The sequence below is a fragment of the Chelonia mydas genome, chromosome 1 (assembly GCF_015237465.2).
Source record: "Chelonia mydas isolate rCheMyd1 chromosome 1, rCheMyd1.pri.v2, whole genome shotgun sequence".
NCBI lineage: Eukaryota > Metazoa > Chordata > Testudines > Cheloniidae > Chelonia > Chelonia mydas.
Genome location: NC_057849.1, coordinates 208,823,490 through 208,843,381, shown reverse-complemented (window position 1 = coordinate 208,843,381; position 19,892 = coordinate 208,823,490). Strand labels below are relative to the sequence as shown.

The following is a 19,892-nucleotide window of genomic DNA, read 5'->3' as shown; positions in this document are numbered from 1 at the left end:
CTTGCCCAAAGCATCTTTGCCCCATTATATGCCTGCCTTGCATCCCAGCCATCGGCAGCTCCTCCAAACCCCACCATAGGGATACAGCAGTGGAATGACTTTGTTAGATTCCAGGAAATAAATAATGCCAAGAACAATGTAAAAGGGTCACTTGCCTCTGAAGGACTGGGGAGACTGGAGCTAGCCACCTCTGGCTACTGAATGAGCTACAACCAAGGAGATCAGATGATTACCCTGTAAAGAGTGACAGAACACTGCAGGGAACTGAGGGTGCTCAGGAAGCTGCAGCAGAGACTGAGGAAAGGCTCCTGCAGGGAAGACCCTGAGATCAGGGGAGTTGCCGCAAGTTAGGAGGGCTGGGAGTAGCCTGCTATGACTGGAGGAAGACCCTGACACCAGGGCAGTTTGGAGAAGACTGAGATCCAGCCAGGCTGGGAGTGGTGATTGATTTGGTGATCTCCCAGCTCTGGGGAGGAGGGCTGGTGATTCCCTACCAAAGCAAAGAGAGACACTGAACAGGGGTTGGGGCCTGAAGGGCCAGTGTGTACCCAGAGGACTGCATAAATTGGACCCCAGGAGGAGAATGTTTTAAATTACCTTAGGGCTCGGGGTGTGGACTTTGTTTAAGAAGTCCCTGAAGCGGGGGAACCAGAGCCATGGTGCCCAATTCAGTCCTTGTGCTCTCTGCTCAGATGATCATTTACGCCTGTCACTGTGAAGTCACCCCTGTATTTATGTCACATAGACCCACTGACTTGCAGGGGATCTGTCTCTTTGCAGGGAAACCAGATCACTGCTTGTGAGGGCAGGGAGGAAGGTGCGCAGGCCCCTCTGGCACAGCCGCTGCATCTGTGAGTGTAGGAGCCTGGAGACAAATCACAAACGGATCCTGTCTATTGTCTCCAGGGAGCAACCAGCCCTACAGAGCAGAGCTGTGTAAAACCCAATGCAAGGGAATGTCCCTGCTCAGTGAGACAGAGATGGGGATGCACATACTTTGGTACATGGCCATTTGTTTCATGGTAGCAAGTAAGTCATTGGCTGAGACATGAATCTCCATCCCCGTGTTTACAGGACACGGCTCTGGACTTTCTTACAGAGCCATGTGCTTCACTGTCTCTGTAGTGTAGTTTTATCTCTTTTTCTCACAAGATGCTCAGGTGCTCGGATCAACCAAACCCAGAGTCTGATCCTGTAGAAGGGACACTGAACCCAGCTCACATGTGAACAAACCTCTGGGCACAATTACATGTTCTGGTACAGACAGACTCTGGGACAGGGCCTGCAGCTGCTCATTTCCTTCTATGACAACAAACTAAGAGATAAAGGCAACATCACTGATCGATTCCAAGCTAAAAGGCCGCAGACTGAGCTCCTTCCCTTGGACATCTGACCCATGGGGCCAGAGGACTCGACTGTGTATTTCTGTTCCAGCAGTCTAGACACAGGGCTTCAGAATCACCTCTTCCCCCTGCAAAAACCTCCTCTGCCTGCTATTGCAGCTCCCTTCCCAGAGATGAGATTCCCCCTGCATCTCTGCCCACAACCGATGCAGGAAGAGGGAAGAGCACAGGAAAAAGTCATAGTCTATTTCTGCTCTGAATTCCACTTATGGGAACTAGGGGGATTGAGGCCCAACCTCTGGGTAAGAGGAAATGGGATAAGAATGCTCTGGGAGAGCCACTCTCTCCTGGGAGAGCCACCAAGAAAACACAAACTCCCAGTGTTGCCAAACCCAGAGGTTCAAACATCATCAGTCAGAACCCAAAAGATCATGAGCTTTTTAATATATGTTTTATTATATTTTGGTCTGTTTGATTATTGACCTTTCTCTTCCCCTCCTTCCACCCCTTCCCCCAGCATATCTGTCACTGTTAATGTTACAAAAGTTCCCAAATTCAATACAGTGATTTTGGACCTAGCTGCAGGAGCTCCCACCCCATATCTGCCTCTTCCCTTACCAGCAATCAGTTCTGCCCCCCAAGTCCCCATGGACTTTGTCCCCACATCAGTTCTTCTCCTCCCCCCACCCAGTGTCACTTCTGCCTCTCCTCGGTTCTTCCCTCTTCTCCCAGGCATTGGAGGGGGCGCTGCAACATAGTCCCCTCTCCCCCTTCCCTGTCTGAGTGCTGAAGGGAAGAGAGAGGTGGGGGAAGCAACACGGGAGCCGCACCATTGTGCACCGGAGAGTAGGAGGGCTTAAAGGGTGGAGCCATCCTGACTTGCTGGGATCTTTTCAGCTCCCTTCCCCTTCCTCACCTCTATTAAGAAGGTTGTCGGCACCTGAGGGGAATGGAGAGAGCTTTGCCTTCTTCCTGGAGCGTCTCTGATTGTCTGCCCTTCTACAGAAGGTGGGGCAGTGGGCAAGGCAGTGAATCAGAGGGGGATTTCCCCCCAGGCAGGGCTGAAATTTGCTAGAGAGTTGCAGCTTCCCCATCATCACAGACTGGCTGCAGCCCTGGTCTAAACCCCATCACTGGTGAAGAAATCATGAGAGCTGGTAACACTGGCAGCATGAGGGTTTAGAACCCACAACCTCCAGTTTCAAAACTCTGGCCTCAGCCAAGTGATTGGACAGACCAGACCATCCTGCCCTTCCAGCAATAGGGGGTGTCACATACAGATAAACAGCCCACTGAGGCACATGGTCCCCAACAGCAAATCTCTCTCTCTCTCCTGGGACAAGTGAGTTTCAGATGCTCCTGCATCACTTCCCGGGCACTGTTCCTAGTATTCCAGAAGAAGAGACTCTCACTGCAGAGTAGTAAGGGGAGGCAAAGAGCAGCCACATGTCTTTGTCCCAGGAGCCATGTGCCCTCGAACCTTCCATCTGTGCTGATTGCACAGGGACATTTGTCTTGTGGGGAGCAACCTTCGTCCTTCTCACTTCTCTCCATTCCTGTCAGCACCCTCCTTTGCCCATCCCGCTTCCTTTTCTGTTCTCATGTACCCTCCCAGATCCCTCTTTTATAACTCTGGTGGGCTGTCTACATAGAATTTGAAATTCCCCAAACCATTTCTTAAGAAGTTACAGGATAACCCTGTGCCCTGGCTGAAATTCCCTCGCAGCAAAGTAGCTTCTAAAGCCTGGGGCTGCTGTGAGCTGATGCTCAATACAAGGGCACCTGCACTTGTCTATGAAGTCTCTTCACTAGAATGCCTCCCATATGGTCTAGTGGTTAGGATTCCTGGTTTTCACCCAAGCAGCCCAGGTTCAACATAGGGGAGGGATAGCTCAGTGGTTTGAGCATTAGCCTTTTAAACCCAGGGCTGTGAGTTCAATCCTTGAGGGGGCCATTTAGGGATCTGGGGCAAAAATTGGGAATTGGTCCTGCTTGAAGCAGGGAGTTGGACTAGGTGACCTCCTGAGGTCCCTTCCAACCCTGATATTCTATGAACATATATTGTGCTTATTCCACAAACAGCTTATCTCAACAATGGTTTCCATCCCACAGATGGGAATCAAGTTCACTTCCCCCAAAGGTACTGGAGGATGAGCCTTGATCTCCCTACAAGGCATGCCAGGGTCTCATGTGCAGGAGCTAATGGCAACCTTGACATAATAGGTCTTCCCTACTATACATTTTGTAATAAATGGTGTGTGTGTATCTATACGTATAGACAAAAAGAAAAGGAGTGCTTGTGGCACCTTAGAGACTAACCAATTTATTTGAGCATAAGCTTTCGTGAGCTACAGCTCACTTCATCGGAAGCTTATGCTCAAATAAATTGGTTAGTCTCTAAGGTGCCACAAGTACTCCTTTTCTTTTTGCGAATACAGACTAACACGGCTGTTACTCTGAAACCTATACGTATAGATAGATACATACACACATAACTATCTGTCATCCACATGCCATGTTAATGAATAGACAGATGAAATCTACACTCAACTATATAGTATTTGAGAGCGTACTGTACTCATCAGCCTTTCTCTAGTACTGATGGATGAGAAGCAGATAATCTCATTCACACACAAACCATTCCTGCTCAGGTACAGCTCAGCATGTGATTATATATGTAACTGCATGTACTCAATGTAACCACGCCTAGCCCCCTCCCTGGCAACCACTGAAACAGACAAAAGCTCTTAAGAACATAAGAACGACCATATTATGTCAGCCCAATGGTTCATCTAGCCCAGTACCCTCTCTTCTGACAGTGGCCATGCCAGATATTTCAAAGGGAATGAATAGAACAGGGCAATTATCAAGTGATCCATCCCCTGTCATCCAGTCCCAGCATCTGGAATTCAGAAGCTTAGGGGCACCCAGAGCATCAGATTGCATCCCTGTCCATCCTGGCTAGTAGCCATTGATGGACCTTTCCTTCATGAACTTACCTAATTCTTTTTTGAATCCAGTTATAGTTTTGTCTTTCACATGATATCCCCTGGTAACGAGTTCCACAGGTTGACTGCACTTTGTGAAGAAGTACTTTCTTTTATTTGTTTTGAACCTGCTGCATATTAATTGCATTGGGTGACCTGGGTTCCTGGGTTCTGTAAAGGGGTAAAGAACACTTTATTTACTTTCTCCCCACCATTCATGATTTTATAGGTTTCTAACATATTCCCCCTTAGCTGTCTCTTTTCCAAGCTGAATACTCCAAGTCCTTTTAATATCTCCTCAGATGGAAGCTGTTCCTTATCTTGAATAATTTTTGTTGCCTTTCTCTGCATCCTTTTTTCATTTCTAATATATGTATTTTGAGATGGTGTGACCAGAACTGCATGCAGTATTCAAGATACCGTGGGTTTATAAAGTGCCATTATAATATTTACTGTCTTATTATCTATCCCTTTCCTAATGGTTCCTAACATTCTATTAGCTTGTTAGACTGCTGCTGCATATTGAGCAGATGTTTTTCAGAGAGCTATCCACAATGACTCCAAGATCTCTTTCTTGAGTGGTAACAGCTCATTTAGACCCCATCATTGTATACACATAGTTGGGATTATTACTTTGTGTGACGAAGGGCAGATTTTCCCTTGTTATGTTGTATGTGAGTCTTACTGTTGAGCCTATGTGAGTTTTACTGTTTTGCGTGAATACTGTGTGTGCCTCAGTTTCCCTGTGTGCTGCACCAATGCCTCGGTGGTGGGAATAGGGCTATGTGACTTTGGCTGAGACCTCTGGGACAGTTGAGGCTACTCCAGCTGCCTGCACGTATGCTATGACCGGTGCCCTTTGTAACCTGAGACCCAGGAGGGGGATGCAACCTGGTAACTCTTTGCCCAGGAAGTGAGACAAAGACAAGGAGAAGGAGCAACGGGGGTTGCTGGAAGCTGGCAGTCTGCTTGGGGGAACTGGAAGACGGGAAGTTCAGGGCTTCTGGCCCAGGACTCCCCAAGATGGACTTGGCTGAATGTCACTGATTTCTGTGCTAACAAGTTCTGTTCTATGCTGTATTCCTGTTGACTAAAAACCTTCCATTTTACGCTGCCTGAGAGTCACGTCTGACTGAGGTATTGGGATGCAGGGCCCTCTGGCTTCCCCAGGAGCCCTGCCCTGGCGGACTTACTGTGGGAAGCGCACGGTGTGGAAGAGGATGCTGAATGCTCCAAGGTGAGATCCAGGAAGGTCAAAGCTGTGTAAGCATCTTGCCCTGGCAACAGTATGCTCAGAGAGAGGAGGCATGCTACACCAGAGTCCTGACTGGCTTGATATGGAGTAGTTCCAGAGCATCGCCCAGTGACTACATGACACTTTGCATTAATCAACATTGAATTTCATCTGCCATTTTGCTGCCCAGTCACCCAGTTTTGTGAGATACCTTTGTAACTCCTCTAGTCTGCTTTGGACTTAACTATTTTGAGTAATTTTATATCATCTGCAAACTTTACCCCTCACTGAGTGTTCTGACTGAGTGTTCTCTGACAGCAAATAAGTTTCAGAAATGGTTAAACTAAAGAGCTATTCAGAATAGTGGGTAAATTAATATTCACGAATACTGTTTTGGCTGCATTAGACCAGCTCATTCATAGATAGATAGATAGATACATACATACATGCATACACTCTATGTATGCATGTTAGTGTGCAAACAAGTTCATTGTGGGGGACACGACACCTTCTCAGCACAGGGCAATGTCACAGATGGTCCACCCCATGTTCACCTGTGCTGCTGGCATTTAACTAACTCCCCAGTAACTACAGTGGATTCCCAGGAAAGCAGAAGAAGAAAGGAAACAGGCTATCAGAAATATTTTCTATTAGCCTTCCTGGTAATGGCCACTGGAGGGGGATCAGAGACATGGGAAACCAAAGAGAAACACCTGAGAAGACTTAAATGAGATGTCAGAGGGCAGTGAGAAGGGTGACACATGTGGAATGATGTCATCAGGAGTGAGACCAAGATCTGGAGTGTCAGAGAGAAGTTGCAAGAAAGGAGGCTGAGATGGTATGGGCATCTACTAAGGATGGATGAAGGAAATCATGTTAGGGAGGCACTTGAGACTAGAGTTCGTGGGTGGAGAACAAGAGGATGGCCAAGAAAATGGTGGTGGACTGTGTATGGTAGGATAGAGTGGGCAGGGAGTGAGCCTTCCACCAGCAAGCCAGGAAAAGACTGATCCAGCGACCTGACCCCAGCTAGCTGGGAAAAGAGAAGAAAAGAAGAAGAGGAAGAGCAAGAATTGGTCTGTAATCCAGTGTTTAGGGCATTCACTTGGGGGGTTAAAGATCCCCGTTCAAATCCCTTCTCGCTACCATTCAGAGGGGAGGCTTGACATAGGGTGTCTTCCATATCCCAGGTGAGTACCTAACCACTGGCCAGTTATGAAGGAGGTTGTCCTCCTCCAGCCATTTGTGTGGAGATAGGCAGCCTCAGAGCACATCTACCAGATTGGGCCCGCAGACAAGATAGGCAGCTAGATACCTGTCTTACCCCAGTTCATGGATCATTCTAGAGCTCAGACGTATGGGTGAGGCGGCAGTGTGCACACCCAGAGGCAGAAAAATAGATGCCAGGGGAACTTTTACTCTCAAAACTTTAGGCATTTACAGGGTTAAGCAGCAGCCAAGCAGGAGTTTTGTGCATTGCAATAGTGTCTAAATCTAGGATTTAGGTGCCTAGGTATCCAGGCCTTTTTGCCTGAAACTATCTGATAAAACTCTGGAATAAGCAATACATTCCTTCAAGTCAATCTGCCTTGATAACTCCTCATATTGTCTTTATAGACTCTCGTGTGCCTCTGCCTTCTCCCTTTGGTTTTAACTTTCCTCTTTTAGAGAATATGATTCTCCAACCAATTCCTTCCAGTCTCCCTCTGAGATCTGAATCAGAGAAGTGACTTTATATTTGACTTCATATTTGTTCATTGGTTTTTGTTTTGTAAAATAATCAAAAGAGCGTTAGACTAGATTTTGTGACCTGGAAAAATCTAACCCCAAATGCTGTCAGTCCAATAAATTTCAAGACCATTAAAATTCCCTAAAAGAATAAATGGATCAGAACTCAGGTTCTATAGATGAAAAGGTCCAGATCCCATTCTGCACTATCCTTGACCCATTTTGATGTCTTGCAGAAACATTTTAGGTCAGTTTCAAAGTGGCATTTATAATGTAACCCTTCTTCCAGGTGGAGCTGGCAGCAACCAGGATATCTAGGGTTTCCTTTTCACCAGTACCTAGGGGTTTCTTTTCAACAGTACAATACAGAACCAGCTCAAGCCCCACCCAGTAACCTGGGAAAATTACACACCACCCATGGGTGCCTCTGAGAGGCAATAATTCCCCACTCGCAAGCACTGAGTCTGAGTATAGAAAATAAACTTTTAATGAAAGGAGGGAAGTTACCTGACATTGATTAGGGAAAATGTGACGAGCAGGATTCATAAGCATAAAACTGTGAGCAGGACGCCCACCCCAGAGTGCGTGGGGCAGAGTTTCCCCTAATGTTCTTGAGTTCTAGAACCAACAGTTCCTTTTTTCGTGTCTCCCTTGGCTCCCTCTCCATACCCTATGCACAGTGGTTGTCCTTGGTGAGTTAGGAGTACAACCCAGGGTTCAGAGGTGCATTTTGTGAGTTCACCTCCCATCCAGGGAAGAATGCACTTTGCTTGCTCTGCCATCTGAGCACTTGCTCTGGATGGCTGGCCTGCCAGCCACTGTTCCTCATCACCTGGCTGCCCGCCAGCCTCTGTCCCACTCCACTGGCTGCCCCACCAGCCGCTCGTTCCAATCTGCTGGCTGCCCCACCAGCTGCCTGCTTCCTCCGGCTGTTCCCAGTAGCCACCTGCCTCTCTGCTGTGACCTCTGCAGGTCAGTCTCTTAAGATTCTAACCAACGCTTAGTGATTGTCAGCGCTTAGTAATTTTTAGCTCTTAGTGATTGTCAGCTCTTAGTTGGGGAACCTGAAGCAGGCTGGGAGGAAATGCCATCCTACCATGCTCTACTGAGCATTAAAATAACAAAAGACTCCTAATAAAACCTATTTAGCTCAATCTTTGAACAGTAGGGAGGAACAGGTTAAACCAGACCAGGGACCCTTAGGGAGAACCCACACCTCCTAGCTGGGATACTTGTCCCCACCCCATTACCACAGGGCTCTGGCATTTGAGCCCCTGGCTTAGTGAGTTCCTTTCAGCTGAGGGTGACCCCCTCATTCATGACAGGTTAAGCACAGTTCTGCTCCCCTTTACTCATACAATAAAGATAACAACATTGATAACAACATTTCACTACCCCTGCATTCAATATTAAAGTGATTTGTAACCCAACACAAGCCAAAGTTGATCACTTTGAGCAACACCGCTCTGTCTGCTGGATATCTAAGCAGAGTAGGTTTCTTCACGTAAATACAGTCTGCACCTGAAGTCTCTCCCCATCCCCAACTAGCTGTCAGGGGAGAGCTCATTCAGACCCTGCTTACAATACCACAACAATATTTCAAGGTGCAATGCCAAGGAAAAGCATTAGAGGTCAAGTGATAGACTGGGTAGACATAGACTGGGTGTCAGTAACACCTGCTGATGATGATACCTGCAGCAGAATTTGCACAAACACCCATAGTTAGCCATCAGCACTAAAACAACCTTCTCATGTATACAAGTTCTCCTGACATACCCAGCTATATCCAGTAGTGCCCTTGCTCTGCTTTATTTCCAAAGAGCTTCCTATAGTGTTCTCTTCCCTCTGAGCCTGAAGTCTCAACACCACTGAACTACAGAATCCATCTCAGGCAATGCTAGACAGATACTAATAAACAGTGAAATCCCCACAACGCCTCCCAGCCTTGAGAACTCCACAGCTGACTGTAGATTGTTCATCTAGCGATCTCCAAAAAGCAGTTACACATAGGATTTGGATTTTCTCACCTTTGCAGGTAGGGAGGTGAAGGAAGATAATTGCTACAGGGAGGGGATGGGGAAACAGAAGGAAGTGAAAGATCTAGGCAGGAAGATCTCAAGAAAAATAAAGAAAGATCTCTCAGTGGGAGGGGAGTATTTGTTCAAATGTACTCAAAGAGAAGCCTGAGTGACAATGAATCAATATATAAAAAACTACTAATGAATTTAAAACTAAATTACTAAATAACTGGGTGTTACCATTTGAGTTTTGATTGAATTTGTTTTAAAAATATCCCTGGATTTCCAAAATATTCCACAGATTCTGAGGAGAAAATTGTGGAAAACAAGAAACATTTCCATAGCCCTGGTACTGCAACAATAGAATTTCAATACGCTCAGCACAAGGCCGAGTCTTTCAGGAATGGAAGGAAAGAATAACTTCTACTACACTCCTGGGGGCAGAATGCAATAACATGAGTTAGAATTTGCTTGGGAGCCAGGGTTAATACCTCTGAATCTCTTCTATAAAGTGCTGAAGAAATGTTTGTGACCATGACTGCTCAGAAGACCAGTTTTGGATGTCATCTAGAAGAACATTATACACCATTCCAATTTCTCCCCTACCCGGTTTTCACAGGGGAAGTCATAGGAGGGGGAGGGGCTCTGGCCTCCTCATCACTTCCTGTCACCTTCATAAAAACCAAGAGGTAAACAAGAGAGAAGAATAAAATTCACTGGCAAAAATGTTGAGATTGCTGCTGCTTCTGGTGCCTGGTAAGAACCTAGAAATTCTCCCCCAAGCCTGGTGCACAGGCGGAGCACAGCTTCCCTACAGATATGCATAGGCCGGGAGATCAATGAGGATGTTTGCAGTGTTCTGGGAACCTGATGTAGAAGAGACATCAACAAACTAGAGAGAGCTCTGAGAATATCAGTGAAAGTGTTGGGGGCACCTAGGGACTACCTATTGAAGAAGGGTTAATGGAATTTAATCTGTACAGCTCAGCCAAACTGCTAGTGAGACGAGAACTAGGTACTATGACACAACTATTTGGAGGGTTACATGTCTGTCAAGGAGGAAGAAGAATTGTTTTGGGTGGGACAAGGTGATGTAACTAGGGGTAAATGGGGTGAAACTGTGTAAAAGCGGGAAATGTCTGTCTAGAACCCACGAAAACCTTCCTAAAATGAGGCTGTGCTAGGCTGTGCAACAGTCTCCTAAGGGAAGAGGAAGAAAAACCATGGATTTGGTACTTGGAAACTGGTCTGATGAGTCCATGGAGATGATGCTATAGGGAGCAATCCTACATTGGCTGAGGGAGTGGCAGGCATTTTTAATGTGGTTTCTTTGGACTTTTCATTGCTAATTTCTAGGGCTTTGGCTCTGTTTCTCTCACACAGGCTCTGGACTGGGAGTTCTCATCTCTCAGTTCCCTAGAACTGCAACCCAGAGACCTGGAGAAACCATGAAGATAACGTGTGTCCAGAATGAAACCAGCTACTCTTACATGTACTGGTACAAGCAGCTCCAGGGAGATGGTCCAAGGTTAATAGCCCAAAGTGTGGATATGTCTAGTACCACTCATGAGAAGGGGTATAATGCATCCAAGTTTCCAATCACTAGACCCAATACCAAGATTTCTTCCATGAGCATTGTGGATCTGAGAACCCAGGATTCAGCCAACTACTTCTGTGCTGCCAGTGAGCACACAGTGCTGTGAGGAGATCAGCAACTCATTCAGAAACTTGCCCCATAAATGAGAGAGAGCTGACAACAATGGGAGAGAGAGAGAAAGAGAGAGAGATGCTGACAGGCCAAAGCACACCTGACTTCAAAACCACAGAGGCATTGTTCGTTTCCCATAAAAACGGATATTTTGCAGCTGTCAGTGGCATGCCAAGTAAAAGGCCTACTGTAGCCCGTATTGTTCAGACGAACAGCTTTGTTTTGTGTTATTTTCTGAGTTTTCTGTTTTAATTAATAAACTTAAAAAAGACCTGAAAGATATTTAGGCGTTAGTCGCTCCTAGACTTTCAGGCCAGCATTTCTACAAACCAATAAAATATTGTTGAGTACAATGCTAGGGGCCACCACCCGGGATTAATCGTGAAGTATGATGGGCTCCGCTCTCTTTCTCTCTTTGTGAATGTGTCTGTGTTTGTGCATGCAACTGTTTTTCACTTTTGTAAGGTTCAAGTGACTCTATGAATCCTAGTTTATGTTACCTATGGATTGGAGGCCAGTAACATTTCCTGGTAAATCTCCCTGTCGCAGAAGCACAATTGTTCACACTGACATCCAAGTTTGATCTTGGCACTAAAATCATTTATTCTTATTTTTTTATTACAGAAACACATAAAGGCCTCAAGAGCAAGGCCCCACTGTGCCAGGCCTTGTACAAACCCATAGCAAGAGACTGGTCCCTGCTTTACAAGCTCAAAATCTGAACAGACAAGACAGACAAAGGGTGAGGGGAGAAACAGAAGCCCAGAGAGGGGGACTGGCCTGCATGGCTTCCTTCTCCTCCCACAGCTGAGAGGGGGCAGGAGTCCTTGACACAACCTCCTCCATATCCCTGACTATCTTGGAGAGCTGGTAGAAAGGATACAGTGAGAGGGAACAGGAATATGGCACTTTCTCTATCATGAGAGTAGGAGGCTCTCTACATGGTACGGTCTCGTGGGTTATTCTGGGACGGGCATCCAATATCCTCTTTGGCTTGGAGAATGGGAATGGGACAGTCGTTCTTGGTTCCCATCAGCTGGTGAATATAATAAGATCAGACTTTCTCTCATGCCAGTTACAGTGCTCCAGCTCCCAGCCAGAAGACACAAGTTCTGAGGCCACCGCAGAAATAGGAGAAAACTGCTGTAAGAAAAATAATTAATGAAACCTTTTTGAGACCTAATAGGAAGTTTGGGTTAATTCTTACATCTTTGGTCTAGAGCTAACCATAGTAGTCTATTGGAGTGTGCAACTGTCTCCCCAAGGGATGTGGTGGGGGCCCCATTACTTGAGACATCAAACACTGGGCCGGACAAAGCGTTACTCAATAGTCTGTAAGGGCTTTTCCCGGCTCTGTCTTCTCTGATTCATTTACTTCTTTTCTGCAGTCTAGAAAGTTTGTGATTTCACCAGGCAATAATTTGCAGTAACTAAATCATGGGTTCAGCACTAGGCAGCTGCTAGAAGAAACTAGGACTGATGGAGGAAGGTGAATTTAGGTTTCAACAGGTGATGTCACTAACAAGGGCCAGGTGAGTGGCTGCTTGTGGGGCTGTGCAAGATGCATCCCTGAGCAGAAAATCTGACGTGTTCTCTAACTGCCCGTTTCATTTTGTCTTAGGTGACTCAAATGTTCAAAAGTTTAGGATCTCAAGGGTGAATATGAAAACCAGCTACAGGCATCTGAAGGATCTGAACACCTAGGGTAAAGAGGAATTACTTTGGAGGGATACAAAGGGGCCATAACTTGGAGGGAATGAGATTAAATTGGACGGAAAGGAAAAATTTAGGCTAGACAATTAGGAAACATTTCCTCAGATTGAGGTCTTAATGGGCTGTGGAATAAAGTACCCCAGGGAGATGGTGGAAGCCCTATAATTTAAAAGTAGTAGATAAAGTCCAAGAAAATATACTGTTGGGAAAAACCCTGTTCTGTCTTGGGGTGGGATTAGCAGGATATGAGTTTTCCCCAACTCTAATTTCTACGATTTTAGTACGTGTCTAACAATGCACAGGATGGGCTGGAAAAAAATGTTTCCTTTTCTTTTCTAGACTATAAGTGGCTCATGTTACAGCCATCGGGGTGTTTTCTCCATTGTAAAGTTCTGGAAATAACAATGCTCCATTATTTTTCATCGTCAGTTGTCATGGTAAATACACAATAACAAAAAGCTTTTCTTTTACTGGTGAATCTTAGTGCCAGGGAAAGGTGCTAGACATGACAGCTCCCAGAAACTGAACCATAATCTTTAACCAGAGCATACATACATCCCTTTGCTTCCATTGACATTTGATGAGACCTCAACACAGTTCTCCTTCACCTCTCTGGAAATGGCTCTCTCTCCTACAACATGCAAACAGTATGTCAGACACGTGTATAATTAAATAAACATATTAGTGAACTGTAATTGAGCTGCCTCCTGTATTTGTAATTATGGCTCATAACGGTTACTCAGATAGCATGACTGAACATTGTTAAATAGAACACACACAAACTGCTTATTGCAGTGGTTCTCAAAGCCGGTCGGCCGCTTGTTCAGGGAAAGCCCCTGGCAGGCCGGACCGGTTTGTTTACCTTTTGCGTCTGCAGGTTCGGCCGATCATGGCTTCCACTGGCCGCAGTTCACTGCTGCAGGCTAATGGGGGATGCGGGAAGTGGTGCGAGCCAAGGGACATACTGGCCTCCCTTCCCGCAGCCCCCATTGACCTGGAGCTGCGAACCGCGGCCAGTGGGAGCCACGATTCGCAGAACCTGTGGATGCGGCAGGTAAACAAACCGGTCTGGCCCGCCAGGGGCTTTCCCTGAACAAGCGGCGGACTGGCTTTGAGAACCACTGGCTTATTGCATAAACCTAAGCGTGCGACTATGTATGTAACTGCATTTATTCAGCACAGCCACCACAAAACACTGATACAAACTAAAGCTCTTCTGCCTGAATGTTCACTGATCACTAAAAAGTAGCACAAAAATGGTTAAACCAAAGAGGCATTCAGAAGACTGGATGAATGAATATTCATGAATATTGTTTTCGCTTCATTTGACCAGCTCATTCACACTTAGATAGATAGACAGAATGTGCATCACTTTCATACCCATATGAATTCCTATCCCAAAGGATCTTCTACATGTAAGCAGACTCAGGATGAGCTCCACCCTGACATCTGGTGGTGAGGTGTGGCAAGTTGTGGAAAAGAACTTCAGGGGCTGATCTCATTTGCATAGGCACACCCACCCCGCCCACCATGAGCCCATAGCTGCCCAAATGGTCACTTTGGCTGCTGTGGGATCCCCAGTGTCTCTGTTATTGGGGCAGGAAGATTAAATTGTTATTACCCTGATTATGGGAATCAAGGACAGTGGAACTGCACTTGGCCTTTTGTTATGATGGACGGACTCGCCATCAACTAAGTAGCACTCGCTAGGCAAGGGACATGGGTTCCAAAACTCTGTGACTTGAGAGAGGTTGGGGACAGGTATTAATACTTGGTGTTATGCTTGCTCACCCACCCCGGTGAGTGCTAATTGTACTTCCTCCTCTCTCCACTGTGGAATATCAGAGCTAATTTTGATTCTATTAGGAGTCTAGTTACAGGCTGCTGAGCTGAATTCCCTTTGGGCTAATGGTGTACTAGCACTGAGGTTCCCCTACTACAAGCTAAAATCACAAAAGAGCTAAAATTACTAAGAGCTGAAATAACTGAGTGTTGTGTTAAGCAGTGGGGGAGCCTGAAGATATATGGTAGAGCAGTTTGCGAGACGGCGAGTGGAGTGGCTGGTGGAGCAGAGCAGTTTGTTGGATGCCTAGAGCAGCCCATAGGGTGGCTGGCAGAGCGGAGTCCTGTGGAGAGGTGGGGCCATCAGCTTTGGACCACGTAAGGTGCCCCTTACCTCCCTCCCCCCCCCCCCCCGCCCCCCAATCTCCACCCAGGTTGGGAGGTAAAACTCTGCAGATAAACTTTTGAACTCTGGGGCTGCCCTGACCAGGGACAGAGACTTTTGGGTCGTTGGACTTTTGGGACTTTGGGTGATTTGGGTTGCTGGGCTCAAGAACCAAAGGGAAAGGACATGCCCCAATTTGCTTGGGGTGGGTTTTTTGCTCATGGGTTGTGTTATGAATCCTCTTTGTGGTGTTTCCCCAACATAATGCCACATTGTTTCTCTCTGTTATTAAAACACTTTCTGCTACACTCAGACTATGTGCTTGCGAGAGGGGAAGTATTGCCTCTTGGAGGCGCCCAGTGGGGGTGGTATATATTTGTCCCAGGTCACCGGATGGGGGCTCGAGCCGATTTTGCATTGTGTTATTGGAATGGAACCCCTAGATACTGAACCCGGCCCTTGTTGCTGCCAACTCTGACAGGCAGAAGGGTTACATACAGGCTCTGAATACTGGAACCATTCACTCACTTCTTGGGGAGGAACAGGCCTGCCATTCTGGCAAGTACAATAAATGACTTTGGCATAGGATGGGAAATCACGTTGAATACTGTATAGCATGAAATTGCAGGGGTGATTTTGAGAACACACCAAAACTTTTAACCCTGTTGGAATTGTCCAGGAGTCTGCTGGAGGCAAACACGGCAGTAGATAGAATGCTCTGGGATCTTTAACCACCATGAATGCTCAGGCCTTGGGTTAAAAGGCTGATTGGGAAGTCTGTAATGTAGAGGTAAATATCTGAGACAGTGTCATTTCTTTCTTCCCTGACACACTTTTCAGAGCCAAGTGGCAGCAGTGGGAGGGGTATTGCACTCCTCTCACTTCCTGTTGCCTTAGCAAAATTCAAGTGCTACAAGAACCAATCCTGTCACATTTGTTGCTAGAGATGTTGAAAATTCTTCTCCTTCTGATGCCTGGTAAGAAGCCAAAACTCCCAACCTGCAATGGGGATACAGCAGCATGGCTGGGCACAGACAGGGGTGGCATTGGACAGAGGCCCCTTTTGTGCCGGGCTAATGTATCTCTGCTCCTTGCCCCCTTGTTCACAGAGGTGCTGAGGCTGAAGACTTCATCTCGCAGTGGCCAAGAGCAGTAATCGAGGAACCAGGGGAAGCTGTGAACACGAGCTGTTACCAGAACAACAATGCCCACACAAACATGTTTGGTACCAGCAACCCCAGAGAGAATGTCTGAAGATAATAGCCATTATTTATACTGCATCAAATCCCTTTTATGAGAAAGACTTGGATGAGAGCAAGTTCCCAGTCAGCAGAGAACACAAAAGGCTATCTGCCATGACTGTGAAGAATATGAGAATGGGGGGATAGCTCAGTGGTTTGAGCATTGGTCTACTAAACCCAGGGTTGTGAGTTCAATCCTTGAGAGGGCCATTTAGGGATCTGGGCCAAAAATTGGGGATTAGTCCTGCTTTTGAGCAGGGGGTTGGACTAGATGACCTCCTGAGGTCCCTTCTAACCTTGATATTCTATGACAGCCGGGGATGCAGCTACCTATTTCTGTGCTGCCAGTGAGCACACACAGCTGTGAGCGGATCAGTGACTCAAGCAAAAACTTGCCCTCACCTGAGTGAGAGAGATGCTGAGAGATGCACCTGAGCTCACACTTCAAAACTATAAACAACAGCAGCATTGACACTGACACTAATTATGGAACTGAATCTAGGCACTCAGATACCCGTGAGATTGGTGCTAGACAGAGAGTAACAACTAACAGGGGCATCAGTCCTCCTGCATAAACTGTTCAGGACCTGAGGACAGAAATAATATTAATATTTAACAAATAATTGCTCCTCCACACACCTGTGTCTCTGTTCCATGTACAGTATTGTGCAAAGAGGTTGGTTATGGGGGAGTTAACATCTTCCTTTAAGCACTGGTTACTCTCACAGACACTCCACCCTATCTCTGCCTGTGCTGCTGGAATTTAACTCCCCATTGCCTACAGTGCGTTGAATTCCCGGGAAAGGAGAAGAGAGTAGCTAGATTTCAGAGAAGCAGCATTGTTAGTCTGTATCCGCAAACAGAACAGGAGTATTTGTGGCACCTTAGAAACTAACAAATTTATTTGAGCATAAGCTTTCGTGAGCTACAGCTCACTTTATGCTCAAATAAATTTGTTAGTCTCTAAGGAGTCACAAGTCCTCCTTTTCTGTTTGCAGAGTAGCTAGACTATCAGAATGGTCTAATATTAGCCTTCCCCACTCTGGCCACTTGAGGGCAGTGTAGAGCTAACAAAACAAAACATCCAAAAGCAAAACCAGAAGAAGAGTCAACAATCTTCCTGACTGAGTCTATAGCTTCACCCCTGTAATATACAGTCAATTATCAAGTGTGGAGGAGAATATCTGAACACAGGAGAGATGGGGAGAGTCAGAGGGGAGGGTGTCCATGTCTGAGAGTTTGCAGATGCAGAGATTATTTAAAGCACCAACATTTCTCTGGTGTCACCCATCTTCCTGACAGATCCTAAAGCATGCTGCATTCTAACAGTAGGAAATTCTCACCCACCACTGAAATATAGCCAAGACAGGGATGGAATATGGCAGCTGTCCTTTGCCAGTACTGCTACAGTGTCATGTGACTTTTCCCTTTGGAACTGCCAGGGGGATCTAGAGAGGCAGAAAGAGATCAAGATTTGGCCAGGACACTGACTGAGCAGGAAACAGACATATCCCAGAATGCTCACTGTCAGGATCACACAACCCTAATGTAAAAATATTTTCACTGATCAATGTGAAGCAGCAACAGGCTTTGTGTAGAGGGAGAGGGGCCTAAGTCACACATTTTGCATCAGAATGTCTAACCACCACAATTCCGACGTGTGCAGATCTGGGCTTGGAGTTTTATCCATAATGGAATGAGAGGCAGCTGCACACTTCAGATCCACATCTGGACCCTGCTTTACTACCTCTCATATTTGCACTGCCTCATGATCATCAGTTCTGCTCCCTTTTGTGGTTTTACAGAGCTCCGCCTGCTAAAGGCACACAGAACTTTGTTCAATGGAAATGATCACTCTGGCTTGTCTTTGCTGCAGACGCAATGTGGAGGGCATTGTGTGTCTTCCTTGGCTTCCAGCTGCTGGCAGGTAAGAAACTGTCTTTGATAAATGTTTTGACTCCAGGATGGTACAGCTTTACTTTAGCATCTGAGATGAGAAGCAGAATGTGGGGAGGAGGGTGTTTGCTGCAGATGATGGAAGCTTCATAGGAGAAGGCTCCAGTACCAAACTGACAAGAACGTGTGAAGGGACAAAGGGAGGAAACCTTTGCTAGATGAATGGCGGAAGCAGGGAGGAATACGGAGGAGCTGCTTCCAGATGGCAGGAACTGGGCAGGAGTGGGCTTATGTACTGACTGTGGTAAGGTTGTGGGAAGAGACTGAGGTCAGGCCATTGATAGAAGTGAGGAGAGAGCAATACAAATATAAAGTCAGTGAGGTGATTAAACCTCATTCTCCATGGAGGTGCTGAAAATCAAAGGAGGAATTTTGGAACTGGATCCTGAAATGCACAGAGACCAGGTGAGGTGTGTTCCACCCTCCATAGCCCTCATTCACCCTGTCCCCTCCACTCTCCTTTGCAGGTCTTTGCAGTGGGGTGACAGTGACACAGAAGGAGAAGTTTATAGCCATCCAGAATGGGAGCAAGGGAAGTATCCCATGTGAACATGATGACAGCTCTTACACTACTGTCCTGTGGTATCAGCAGAAGGCTACAGAAAGGCAGCTGCAGTTAGTAGCCATCTCCGTAGGTGTGGATTCATCAGACATGGAAAAAGAGTTCAAAAACAGATACAGTGTGACACGGCTGGCAACGCTGAACACCTCCCTGACAATCAACCCCGGGATGGTTGAAGACACTGCAGTGTATTTCTGTGCAGCTAGTAAAGCACAGTGAGAGCTTCGTGCCTCACAGCTGTTCAATAACCCGCCAGTGCTGCTCATCCCTCGCAACCGACACACCTCAGGCCCAGCCACACACAAAAATGTGGTGACAGGGGACAGAGATGTCACTTAGTACTTAACAATGGTGAGGGGTACCTAGTCACTAGCCGTGGAAGCCAAGCCCTTTAGTTAGCCAGAGGCAGAGCAGTGCAAGCTTCCTTTCCCCACACACATACCCCCACATGAACGTGCTGCTTAGTCGCTGCTCTGAGGGCACCACAGCTACAAGGGACAGTGTCATTTGCCAGGGTGGTCAGTCCAATGGACAGGGACTCCAGACACCGGGGCTCTGCTCCCACATCTACCACTGACTTGCCCCATGACCTTGAGCAGGTCACTTACCCTCCCCGTGCCTCCGATTCTCCTTGTAAAACAGAACAAACGATGCTCACCTGCCTTTGGAAAGTGCTTGGAGATGAAATCTGATAAGTGTTCATTAGCAGTGACAGTAGGAGTAAATTCAGTCTATGGGACTCTGCTTTACTGACACCTGTCCCAGCTGGAATGGGGCTGAGAGCCATCAAATGGTTTCACACAGTCTGACAGACTGTAATAACTTGAATCATGATTTATGTGGGTACAGGTAGGAACTGGTGAGCTAGAGGTGAAAGGTTCTGTAAACCATTCTCAACCTCTCTGCCCCCAAGGATCTTTGCCCCAGTATGTGCCCACCCTGCATAGCATCCACTGGTAGCTCCTCCACAGGGAAACACCAGTGGAAGAACTTGAATAGATTCCAGGAAATAAATAATGCCAAGAACAATGTAACTGGGTTGCTTGACCCAAAAGGAGTAGAGAGCCTGGAGCTAGCCATCACTAGCTACTGAATGATCCATACCTGGGAGATCAGGTGACTTCCCTGTAAAGAGTGGCAGGACACTGCAGGGCACTGGATGTGCTCAGGAAGCTGTGGCAGAGACTGAGGAAAGGCTCCTTCAGGGAAGACCGTGAGATCAGGGCAGTTGCCCC

General features: G+C 46.7%; 1 long non-coding RNA gene and 1 gene segment (V, D, J or C); both read left to right on the top strand.

The window, feature by feature from the left end:
* The first annotated feature begins 8,712 nt into the window (after window positions 1-8,712).
* Window positions 8,713-13,424, top strand: LOC119567278. Its single transcript, XR_006290869.1, has 3 exons — window positions 8,713-10,066; window positions 10,694-12,723; window positions 13,071-13,424. It is a non-coding gene; the product is annotated as an uncharacterized LOC119567278 (long non-coding RNA).
* Window positions 13,425-17,819: 4,395 nt separating this feature from the next.
* On the top strand, window positions 17,820-18,876 carry LOC119565644. The segment is given in 2 exon segments: window positions 17,820-18,066; window positions 18,563-18,876. Coding segments are annotated over 2 exon segments (360 nt in total).
* The last annotated feature ends 1,016 nt before the right edge of the window (window positions 18,877-19,892 follow it).